Raw genomic sequence first — 13,581 nt, 5'->3', positions numbered from 1 at the left:
ATGTATAAACGGAAGAGAAACAAAAATAAATATATAAATGAGGCAAAAATAATTTAAATGAAATGCATAGAAGCCGAACACAGAACTATAGAAATCACACGATGGAACAAAAGTTGTGAAGATGGTGAGTAATAGTTAATAGAATGAGCAAATATTGCGAGAACGGCGCAAAGTAGAAAGTGGATTGACAAACTCAAAAGCTGTTAAAACGACTAATTTTCAAGTATTTGTTTGTACAGTCTGACTTGCAAATAATAATAATAATAATAATAATAGTAATAATACTGATAGTAATAATAATGAATAATATATCGCGAATCGTGTTCGTGATTTTAAAACACTTCAGTATAATTTACGATAGAGCAAGAGTAACGGTTTTATCAAATATAGTAATTAAATGAATAATTTATATAGGAAAATATCGTTTTGATACAGTTAAATATTTATGAGCGATTTTCATACGAATGTCAATTATAGAGATGTTAACAGATTACATTATACTAATAAAACAAACGCTTACTCTAGATAATGCGTTCAGTGTATTGCGGAAATATTTTTAATGGCATGATAAAAATCGTATTTTTTATGTATATCTTATATAATGGTTTAGCTATCGTAGTTTACACTAGAAACTAACAACAAGAAAATAATCGTATTATTCTGTTAATCTTTTTTATGAAGCACTGTATGTAAATAAAACACACATAACTAGTTTATTTTATAAGGTAACATAATATAATATAGTTGACTTTTATTTAATTACTAATGGTAGTTATTATAAAACTGTAAAGTAGGTACTATATATTTTTATCGGTGTATATACCTACCATGTACTAATTAAGTACTAAAAGTATAATTACTAATAGCTGTTATTCAATTTAATCGAGACTAAATATTTCTATAATTAGTAATAGAATAATTTACAAAATATGATACTTTTAAAACCACAATCTAATGCGGTTAAACGACTAAGTGAAATCATGCTATTTCCAAGTGCTGGAATAGTGGAATCAATCAAAATCTTGTGACAACAATTGTAAATATTATGTAGTAAACGGAAAGGGTCACACAATGTTTCGTTAGAGTTAGGTTATGAATAGTATAATATTATATAGAACTGCATTAGAAAATAAGTGTCCCGGTTTGGCTAACAATTTATTTTTTTATTTGCAAAGTTGCATAATATAATATGCATTTGACCTCTAACTTCTCTCACCTCGATGTAAAAAGGGTCATACATTTCAGTAAGTACTTTTAACAAATTTATGGTAATTTTAGACAATCTAAAAACTTTAACACCAACTACATAATAATATCGAACATAACGGCAAGGCACACCGAGAGTAAAAAACGAAGGAATATGTATTACAACGGATGTCAAAAAAATAGTGTATATTGTATATTATAAACATATTATAATGTTATTTATTTCAAAATTGCTCGAATCCTTTTAAGGTAATGCATTAAGTTTTGTATATTTATGTGATGTTTTATGGCAATGGTTATTTTCAATCTCCGAGGATTTGTTTATTATAATAATTGGACAACTAAGTAAAATAGAAAATATAGTTATTATTATTATTATTATTATTATTTATTTAAAGTTTAGTTTTAAAACTTGTTTGTAGTATTTAAAATAAGTCATTCGAAATTATATCGTTAAATAAACTTTTTTGAAATGTATTTTGAAGTAAAATTATCATGCAAACTAATAGAATAATATATAATGATACTATAATAAGTTATTTGATACAAAAAAAATTAAATAATTATTTAATTTAGGTGAAATGAGAGCTCCCAATCTTCGGTATATATAAATCAATTACTTGTTATTGGAACTATGGATTTTTTTTAGCCAATATGAACTTTAATACGACTCATAGTTCGGTACAGAGATCTTAGGTTTTAATGATTATAGCTCTTAGACCAACTATAAGTAATAGGTATCACTATCTAGTTCAACTAACACTTCTTAAATTCAGAACATTCAACGTTATGCTGGTAACAAACGTATCAAACTTAATTATACAATGTTCGATAAAAACTACAACCGTCTCATCTAAGTCGTACCTTACATGTCTCTCAATTTACCTGATGTAATGCTTTAGGCTGTTTCGAAATAGTATTTAGTTTGGTCTAAAGGTCTACAACATGAAACCTACCAATTATAAAACCAAAGAATACAAACAATGATGCTGCCTCTAAATTTCCTTTTGCGAGATAATTAAGCCATTATTATTCTATGAATGTCACATTTACTTACTACGTTATTTGAACACAAGACTGTAAATTAATGTGACACAAAAGTTTTAACAAACCAAATAACCATATATATTTGCAATATTAGTATGCACTACCCTGAAGTGTCCATTTTTTAATTATGTGTAACATAATAATATGTCTAAAAATTAAAAACAATGAGTGCGTAGATACATAATTTATAATTTTCTGAAGATCATGTTTTTGAATTCCATTTTTTTTCAAAATGTAAATTGTGGTGAACTTAAATGAGAATACAATAATTTAGCATTTTTTAAACATATCGATTCTAATCCCCTCGAAAAATAAAGAATAAACGATGTTGAAAAAATTTTATTTGCTAAATTTTTAAGTTAAAAATATTAAACATTTACAAATAAATTGTATGTCAATAAATATAAGAATATATTATGAATAATGAATAGAACGTAACATATTCTATTTTCTTATTCTTTTTTTATTTTGTGTCATTGTTGATGGATGCTAAATTTGAACCAGAATTGGTTGAAGACAAGTGGATTTGTGTTTCTTAAAATGTCAAGAGAAAGATAAGAGAAAAATCCTAAACACTTGAAGGGTATTTTTTTCTGTTCACAAATTCGGACCTGTCACCGTGACAAAAGAATACTTCAGGTTATATTCATTGAGATTGTAATTTTCGTCCGATTCACTAAAAACATCATATAATACGTCATACGAGGTGACTACATTAAAGCCGTCGGAACAATATTATATTATTATATTATACAAAATTCAAATGATCAGTGATTGTTACAATTATTGTTTGAATAATATGATTCATCGTATTTCTATTAATGTCTAGTCAAAGCGATAAAATCTATCTATTACAGACATACATATATGATATATCTATTAACATGTCATAATATGAACTATACTATACAGTTATGCGTAAAATGTGATTTTTTATAGATATAAACAGTACAAAAACATGAGGCACATCGACCTCTTATTTGATTAAGTATCTAGTCATGTAGTATACAATTAATTATGTGCCTACTTCAGAAAATAAAAATTGATGAGAGTAAAACAATATGATTATTATTACAATGATATTGAATGAAAGATAGTTATTGATAATAATAAAACCACTGATTAAAATGGTTAACACGATATTGAATAGCTTAACAAATTTATTTAGTTGATATAACCTGTAACGCTGGGTATTTTATATAAAATAGGTACAAACATGAAATTCTTATATACATGAATTTATAAAACATTATCCATATAATATATGTATATTATATTACTCACATCATAATGTCTTTGTTTATATAATATTATCTATTTGGTATAATATATTATTACTTTATATATTTGAACCAATCACATTAATGATAATAACTGACAATTAACAGTACTTGTGTTTTTAGTTAATTTGTATTATAATTTACGAGGATCTGAGTTTTCGGTGTGTTTTTAAATTTAATGTATTGCCATAATAATATGTCTGATGTGAACAATCCGACCATTATAATAATATATTAATTTGTATTAAAGAAGAAGAGGAAGAAAAAATATAAAGGTCAATCTAGGGTTAAAACAAATTGCAATCAATTAAAAATTTTACTTAACTAGAGTCTTTTCGGATTACTCTCACAAAGTTATTTTAATACTTTAACAAAAAACACTAAATAGGTACAATATTTAAGAGGTCTAATTCAATTACAATTATTTTATGGGTACTAATATATATTACACTATAAATTATTCGTTTTAAACTGTATGTTACTCTTGGGGTATGCTTAATTTTATAAAAGTTCTATACACAAAGAATATTATTTGTTTATTTTAAATACGCCTATAGATGTTTTTCCTAAAGTTAGTTTTCACACTATACATGTTTATCCACATTATGCAAATTTAACTGAATTAATTATAACTAGGAGAAAGTATATTATTACAATATATTTTCTACTTGTGGATTCGTTCTACTCGGTAAAATAATTAAACAAAGCACTTTCATTGTCACTGATATTTAACGAAATTTCAAAATTAAAACTACTCGGAATCTTAAAGGTAACAAGGCTATTTTGGTTAGCATCGTTCCATAGAAAAATTAAGAGAAAATTAAAAGGATTTTGAAGCAGTTATCATTAATATTAAAAAACATGTTGGTAACTATCTATACCAAAACACTAAAATATGAATTTACTACACTAAAATATGCTTTTCTTTGTAACATAAAGAACAAATGTCTGTGCCATTCAGTAAACATATGTCCAAACATAAAACACATTACTCTTCAAATAGTTATTCATTCAGACTCTAAACGTTCAATATTACAATTTAATTATATGTATTATTAATGCCGTTATTATGGTTTTTTTTATCGCATAATTATGTGATGTATACTCGAAATAACATCATCAATACGTCAGGCATTGAATATACTTTTGTAAATATTCAGAACTTAACAAACTCATTGAAATACTTAGACTAGTAAAAAAAATGAAAATTAAACGTGCTGAACAATACATTTTTTTATGTCTATTTAAGAACGGAACTACTCTAATAATAATAAAAAAAAACATAAAAAACATTGTATATTTTAATACAGATTTTTTTTTTTAAAGATGCGTAGGTGTATTTTAATTTATATGTACTACGCAAGTAGGTAGGTTAATCATAAATGATTTTTTGTTAATCAAACAAAATATATTTGTATTTATGTATGGTATAAATTATAATGACGTCAAGCATGTGACACGCACATAACTATTTCAAACATTTTCTTCTCAGATAAATTTGAAAGATCACATTGTTATTTTTGTTAGATACCTACATAAACACGTAGCTTAAAAGGCCAATGAAAAAAAAAAATTGGTTTTCGTAAAAACTTCGGGTTTTCCTTAATTTTTTATTTGTTCTTCCCGCCTCTATCGAAAACTATTGAAATTTTTTTACATCTGACCCACTCAAATTACCAACTGGATTCCCTTTCCTATACCAGAAAAAATGCTTTTGAAAAAAATCGAAAAACTTTTACTTTCTCAAAACGTAATGACAGATACACAAAAAAAACGCACATTGTAAAATTAACATTCATCGCCTCACTCAGAATCTAAAAAACAGAGTAAAATAATCGTTTAAGTCACACATTTTGGAATAAATAACCATATATGATATATATATACATATTATGTATCATAAGCTTTCCATTAACGTTGATATCCTGGTATTTTTATATATACGTATCTTTGGTGGTATATTGTATTTTACGTAAACAAAAAGTAACGAAGTATAAACTAAAAAAAAAATTAAAGCGTGTTCTGTGGAGAAAAGCATTTTCAGAAAAAGAATTGGATATTTTTAGGAACGTAGTTACGGATGAAGGAAATGAGAGAAACAGCTTTAGGCAATTCATCTTCTATATTTCTTAGTTTTTATGTAGTGTTTTACGTAAACATAATAAATGACAAAACCAATTATGTTTGAATTACAGTAGAAAATGTGTTTTTTTGTTCAGTTTTTATTTACATCATCAATGTGGACGAATACTTAATGAACTATTTTTATGATAATATTATGATAGAAGTTATAGGTATACACTTCAATAAATACCAATTTCAAAGTTATTTTTAAATGGTCATTACACTATACTGTGTGAATAAATAAAACAATTAGTTTTAAAAGTTGTATCTTCTGGCTACTGGTTGTATCATGGTGGCTGCTATTAGCTACTACAGCTTGTTAGGTTAGGTTAGATAACAGTTTGTGTGAGTTTTGCAAGGAAATGTAGTATGCGAATATTGTTCAATTGAACCATTCTATATTATATTTCTATCTGTATTTAATTGGATTTAATTAAACGGGTTTACTATCTATATATTAATTCGTTTGAAAAATTTTAACCAAATCGTATAATTCAAAAATGTTCAATCATTTAATCGTTTCAATAATTTTAGACATTTAATTGATCAGTGATAATATACTGATGTAGGTCGATACATCTTAAGGCATACGCAGATGTTATTACAAAGTTTACGTATCGATATAGTTAACCGTATGTCATTTTAACATAAAATCATGGCCCATCATGGGTTTAAAACAAGTAATAACAATAATATCTATTCGAATATCATATACTAAAAGTAGTTTATTTAATGCGTGTTTGCAGGAATCGTATACGAACGTGTGTTGTTTTCTTTTAAACATATGGGATGACAATATCAAGTGTCTCGTAGTATATTGTTAATACGAGTATAATAATATGACAATCGCATAGACGACATCACATATAGGTACTACGACGACCATTCTTGCGTGATTTTTAAGGGGGATTTTTTGATTGATAATCATATTGTTCTGTTCGACTCACCCAATATGCCGAGTCTGTAGTTCAACGTGACCACGACCAATTCCGCGTTGCTGGCCAACACTCGTCCGTCGTAAGGGTTGCCGGAATTCCACTCGTACGATTCCCCGTGTATGAACACCAATACGGGATACTTTCGGACGATTCTGCTCCCTGAAACAGGCAACGGAAAAACGGGTGTCATTGTGATTGTCTCGTTTTCGTATAATTCTACCGCGGACAATGCGGTTTTCGTTTTTTACCTACGCACCCTATCCCCGGAGGAAGACTTACCATCTACATGACTAGATCGCCGCCGCCGCAGTGTCATGACGTTTCGGTTCAAGGCGAATATTATAATATATTACTGTCGGTTCGAAATTTACTATAAAATTCACGGTTTTACGATAATGCCAGCGTACCTGTACGGCGGCGAGCTATCCGTCTATCTATCTATCGACGTCTCAGACGGCGGCCGCCGCCGCTTGTGTATTTATTATTTTTCAATTTTACCTCCGCAGCGGGTTCGCCCGCGAAAATAAGCTGCCCTTAAACTTAATACGCATACACGCATACGTATATAGCACGAATACGGTTGTGTTTTTTTTTCCGATAAAAAATAACTCGTCTAAAACTTTACGTTTATATAATACAGGTGTAGTATATGTATATATATATATATATATATATATATAGGTGTACCTCTCTACTTACACGTTTTATATATTTGCAAATTCATAAACATAAACCGTATACGTAGTAGGTGGTATCCTCTGTGCAGATACTCCCGGATCGAGCAAAGCCATAATATTATATTGTGTATATGTATATATACCTACCCTCAGGTACTATATTCGTGCGTTGAAAAACATAATATGAATAATGGGATGAATAAGTAACGGGCGGCAGAGACCTGCGAGTTTTGAGATACGGAGGAGACGTATTTTACGATGATGGGTTTTTTCTACTTATGCGCGGCGGCTGCAGTGTGTGTACAGTGCACACTATACGTCTAAGTAAGTCGAACATGCTGAATATGAACTAGGTTTAAATGAATTCCACTCGAACACGACTCGGGCGAACCTCGCGTAGACTCTTGTAATAATAATAATATGTGAGATTTGGATATAATATGAACAGCGCCTGAGACGAGACCATTATACATTTAATATATATTATAAAAATTGAATTACTCTTATATGTAGGTCGAGCATAAAAAATGGGATGAGAAAAACTAAAAATCCTAGCGGTAGGTACTCATACACATATCCACGTTTCATTATAATATATTTTTTTGCCAATCGACAACGCTACGTTACTGGATTCTGTGTGTTGTGTTTTGTGCTTATCGCGAACATTGGTGGAATTCGTATGCATCGGCGGAACTCGAAATAACACTAGTAAAGTCTCATTAAAAATATTTAAACAATTCCAATTACGCGTGGGTCACATTTCAGAACCCTCTCGCGTACACATATTTGCATATATAAAATGTTTTATAGGTATGAAGGTAGGTTAAAAATATGTTTTATATATTTACAGGTGGTTATAATATTTTGTTTTCGTAAAGCTCCGCGCCAGCATTATTTCAATAAATTATGAGTGCTAACAAATTGATATTAACGAAACTTCGAAAGCCAACTGCTATTAATATATATAGCCACTCTATTGCTTTTCGATTGCGTCAAACGTATACCTAGAAACTTTTTTTCAATATCGTGTCAAACATAACTCGTATACACTGTATACTCGTTGTGCACTTTCGCCTACTTCCAAAATTCAATATTGAAGTCATTGGAATAGTTTTCGAAACGTTCAATGACTTGTCCATTATTTATAGGCGTTCAACGAGGTCACGCGACATTAAGAAACTTTTGCCGTTTACGTTTTCAAACTTGTTATGTATTATGTTTAAAAGGATCTGAAACGTTCGAGTAATAATACACTCACATACTTTATAAAAGTTGAGGTATAAATTTGTAAAAAAAAAAGAGACCAAATAGTTGCACACACGGAAAAAATGAGGAATTACAATTAAAATCGATTTTCATCAAACGTTACATTATAATATTTATATATATATTATATAGTAAACATAATCTACGCTAAACACACTTATATATTATATATACCTACTATAATATTATTATTAATGCAAAACTAAATTCAAAATTGCACCCGAAACCAGGTTTATGGTGCTCGAAACGGTTAGGTATATTACGACGTGTTTTATAATGTAATGTTTAAGTCTACTTAAACTCGGGCTTAGATCAAACTCGCGAATCTCTCATCCCCCTCCCCTGCACCACCGTGATTTCAAGTGTGCAGGATTACGACTGGGCCGACGCGCGCAACCCGCTGTGTATTATACAATATATACATATATTTATAATATCGTATTACACAATAATTTTATAATAAATAAGCGTGTACGTTGTTCGAAACCTCCGAAACACGAGCGCTTAAAATGGTGATGGCATAATTTAATAATCGCATAACAACAAATGAATATAGATTTGGTAGGCTGAGCTTTCGATTTTTTCCTCCTTCCGTCTCCGTCTCGGCGGTAGTCGCCGAACGCTATCGCACGGCGTATAATACCCGTGGAAAGCGCTCGAAAATGATTTTATTTCAACCTCCCCCCCCCTCCTAACCCTCGGTAGTGCGTCCCAAATTTCTATACATATATATGTCTTACATGTACTGTGTGTATAACGTAGTTGCGCTTTTTCGCGGGCTTCGGACGACGGACAAGCTGCCGGCGTTGCAGTATACGTGAGTGGGTGGGTCGGGTGCGGCAGAGCTACCGCTGCACAGGGTCGAGGAACCACCGACGAAAAGGATTCCATGTCTGTATATAATATTGTTATACTAACGGAAAGTTACAAGTATATATACCTAACCGATAGGCTATATATAACCCATAGGGTATGTATAAACATGTACTATGTACATCTCGCGGACGATTTATTAATCAAGGAAAACGCTGGTAGACCGGTCGGTCGGCGCTGTTCTCCGATTGCGGACGGGAAAGTATAGTCACGGAGGAGAAGAGGTGAGATTAAAACTTTACCCAAACACACTCTTCACACATATATATATATATATATAATATGTATACGATACATTTATATACATATACATACACACAGTTTCGGTCCTGGCAGGGCCTCGTGTCCATTTTGGGATCGCGTTACGTCCATGGCACAACAATAGAACATCTGTTGCCGTACACAGCACCACATTAGGTCTGGATTGCGGTGGCTTCGGCGTGTGCCCTTAACCGGCGTGACCCAGTGTTTTGCGTTTTGTTTGGAAAACACAATATACACACATAATATACATTATACATGTAATATGTATATTATATATTATGCTATCGGATTAACATGATGCTAAACCGTTAAGACGTGCCCGGTAGATGTGTATAATCGCACACAACGGCGCCGGCCGACGAAACTGTGAGGATTTACCTGCTCGGTGTCCCCTTCCTCCCCCCCCCCCACGGTTGGATGACGTGCGAGGTAGGGGATGATCGTCTCTACCCACCGCAGATGGCACAAGGACGTGTCGGGGTCGTGGGAACGAAATTATGCTGTGGTTTTACGACGAGCAATAATAACATGTGTCGCATACGCTCAAAAATCGTGTGCACTGATGTCACGACGACGACAAAAACAACAACAACGATGATGATAACAATAATAATAAAATTATGGTATTATATAATGCCATACGAGTTACGATGGGCGCATACACCGATCCGTACGGAAATGGAGGTATCGATGATGATTAATGTATATGCCAGTGGTTTTCAAACTTTTACTATACGGTACACCTCGAAAAATCTTCACGGTACACTGACAATTTTTTTAGATGGACAATTCAATGCAATTGGCAATTTATGAAAAAACCACGGCACACCTCGTGGATACTCGGAGCCTCCAGTTTGAAAACCACTGGTATATGCGATGATAAAATGAATATTGTTACGGTGTAAAGAGAAAATTATTGTTTGTGAATTGCGTATTATACCTATTTTAGGGATTTCAAGTAACAATAACAATAATATGACTAATGTAAATATTACTTTTATTCTTATTCCACGTGGCAGCTGATATTCTCCCAATGCTTGCCGAAAGAAGTGTGCGTGTACACAGTCGTGGTCGGGGAAATAGCGTCACGGCGTGATTACGGTTTTCCTGTTAACTCGAATTTCAAACGAATATTGTATAGGCACGTAATTTGCAATGGAAAAAATGAATAAGCTTTGTATTATAATATATTCAGAAATTCTACGGCGATAACAAAGTCTCACGCGCATTATTATAAAGGCGTAAACATGAACAAACCACGAGTGATTTATGTGCAAACGATGATTATATGATAATAAATTAATAATTATTATACGAAAAATACACAAAATAAAACGATTTACAAACATCGTACACCTACCTACGATAATAAACAAAGAAAAGTCTCTCTCCGAATGTTTACGAAAAGTATATTTTTTAAATCGATATTTGCGATGACGTAGTATTATTATTTTCGATTTGCGCAGTAGGAACTTTCCGTAAAATAAATACTAAGATCGCATGATATATAGGTGCTCAATTTACGGATATAATTTTATGCACGGGGTATACGATTTATTTCATAATTATTTCATCAGTGATATGTTACCGAGATTTTTTTCCACTCTATCGACATCCCCTTTTGAATATTCCTCACTTCTCTATTTTCTGGCGACGTCTTATCGACACTCGGGCTGATTAATGGCTTCCAGAACATATCGCTGTCATTAGGAACCCTTCTCTCACTTTTCTACTGACAACACAATCTCGACATTAACGCGAAGTCTGAGTTTTATCGAAAACCACTCAAAAAGCTGTTAAAAAGTTACATCCTATTCGTATCCAAACATGCGTCAACAACATCTTACAAACATTGAAACACTTCAACAAATGTAACAGACAACCATAGCTGCAGTAGTGCACTATGGTCTGGTAAAATAGCTGACATTTTAATAATTTTAAAGAACAGAATTTCACATTTTTGCATACAATAATGTATTATTTAATTAAAATTTTCTTTATTATATTGGGTGTTATTGTTATAATTTATAAAGACAGTTGTACTTTTTGAGACACTGCTAAGGATAATGACGTACTGTTTTCTGTTCCTCTAGAATTAAAATGAAAAAAACAAAAGTTTCTAAACATAATGTCGGCAACAAACGTGGCACTGAACAAAAAAAGTTAATTGTTATTATACATTCTATAGTGCAATAATAATATTAAGTTGAAAACTCGCAGTCATAAATACATATTAAAATAAAATATTGTACGGAAGAGTGCACGAGTAAGACAAAACATGAAATGTAATAAACAAAAAAAAAGTACAATATAAAATTATGACGGTCTTGAAGACGTCTCCTCTGTATTTTAGTGTAAACCGAGCACGAAAATTAATAATATAAATAGGTAGGCAGGTTGGTGGGTAAGCAGTTGGCGTGTAGATAATTTTTGACTATTCGCGAGTCATAAAAACAATAATATTATTATCTTTTGCTTACATTTTCAAATGGCGAGATAACTATACGGTTCGCGTTTCATACCCATATGGTCGACGGGACTTTGTTTAATGACTCTTGAACGACCGATATCGTTCTGACGACGACAATACATTTTCCGAATGAAATAATAATAAAATTATGTTCATTGTTCATACATACATTGTACGGCTGAACTCATTGGTCAAAATAATATGATTGTTATTATTACCAAGGTACGTGATTATATGTATATGTATTATGATTGCGACTGACGACAGTATGCAGCGGTACCCACGTGTCCCACGACAATTATTTTAATAGCTGGTACCTAGGTGGTACCCGGTGTTTAGTGTTTATTGGTATAGAATTCTTGGTAGATTATCGCACTGATACCTAGCCTGCTGCGGTTTCATTCATTAGTAAAAACAAATTATAATTTTCAGTCTCGTACGATCGAAACGGGCTTTGATCACTGCAGCAGCCTAAAAATTATATTATGGTGTTACTCGTTTGTAGGTATAATTTTTGCGTCAACAATGTTATGGTGGAGAGTAACAATAGTATATTTATTTATCCAGTCCTATTAAAGAGATACGCAGCAAAAAAAAAAGAAAATTAACTTTTTTCATACTCCTGTTAATTGCCATTTTTGAGTGTTTTTTTTCTCAAAGGTGAAAAGAAATAAAAACCGACAATAGTGCCTACTTCTAAAAAGTAGTTTTAAAACGTTAACAATATTGTTCAATATAAAAGGTACTTCCTAATAATACTGCTTGTAACATTGCATTCATATTTAGTATGACGTATTGACAACATTCACCAAATTAACCAGATTTTACATATTCGGAAGAACGAATCAAAACATATTGATAGACATAAAATATAGGTACCTATATACAACTGTACAAAACCATCATTGGACGTTAACCATTCAGTAATAATTGCAATACATATTTTATAATAATTAAGACATCAGTACCTAAAAAAATAAAAATATATACCTACTGAATTATATAATGGTCATCGTGGAAATGCCGTAATTATATGTATAGGTGTACAATAACGTTGAAAAATACTTAGTATCTATTTAAAATTGAAGTACAGGAAATATTAGCTGCAGCGGATTCACGCTAATAAATAATATTTAACGGTAGCTGGTAAATAGAGCGAAGGAGAAGAAGCAGAAGAAGTGGAAGGATGATGATTTCGAGGGGAAAAAGAACGGATAAATCGAATTTGATTTTCCGAGACATTTATACTTGCTTCACGTTTTCGGGACGAAAGTATTTATGTGAACAGCGGATGAAACGAATGAACGGATCAAGGTCCCGATACGTACCAAAATCGTATACTGACGAAAAATACGGTAATGTTTTGAGCGTGGGGAGCTTATTCGGGTCCGAATACATGCATCACGTTCCCGGTTTTTAGCGTGGATGGGGGTAAG

General features: G+C 31.5%; 1 protein-coding gene across 1 annotated transcript in view; it reads right to left on the bottom strand.

Moving 5' to 3' along the window:
* Positions 1–13,581, bottom strand: part of LOC111026478 (neuroligin-1-like) — a 278,641-nt gene that overhangs the window by 21,641 nt on the left and 243,419 nt on the right. The window contains exon 2 of the mRNA XM_022304576.1: positions 6,605–6,754. Coding sequence (XP_022160268.1) covers positions 6,605–6,754 — 150 coding nt within the window. The remainder of the gene's footprint in view (positions 1–6,604; positions 6,755–13,581) is intronic.

The sequence above is a fragment of the Myzus persicae genome, unplaced genomic scaffold, assembly GCF_001856785.1.
Source record: "Myzus persicae strain clone G006 unplaced genomic scaffold, MPER_G0061.0, whole genome shotgun sequence".
NCBI lineage: Eukaryota > Metazoa > Arthropoda > Insecta > Hemiptera > Aphididae > Myzus > Myzus persicae.
The sequence above is the reverse complement of the archived record's forward strand: the minus strand, read 5'-3'. Positions and strand labels throughout refer to the sequence as shown.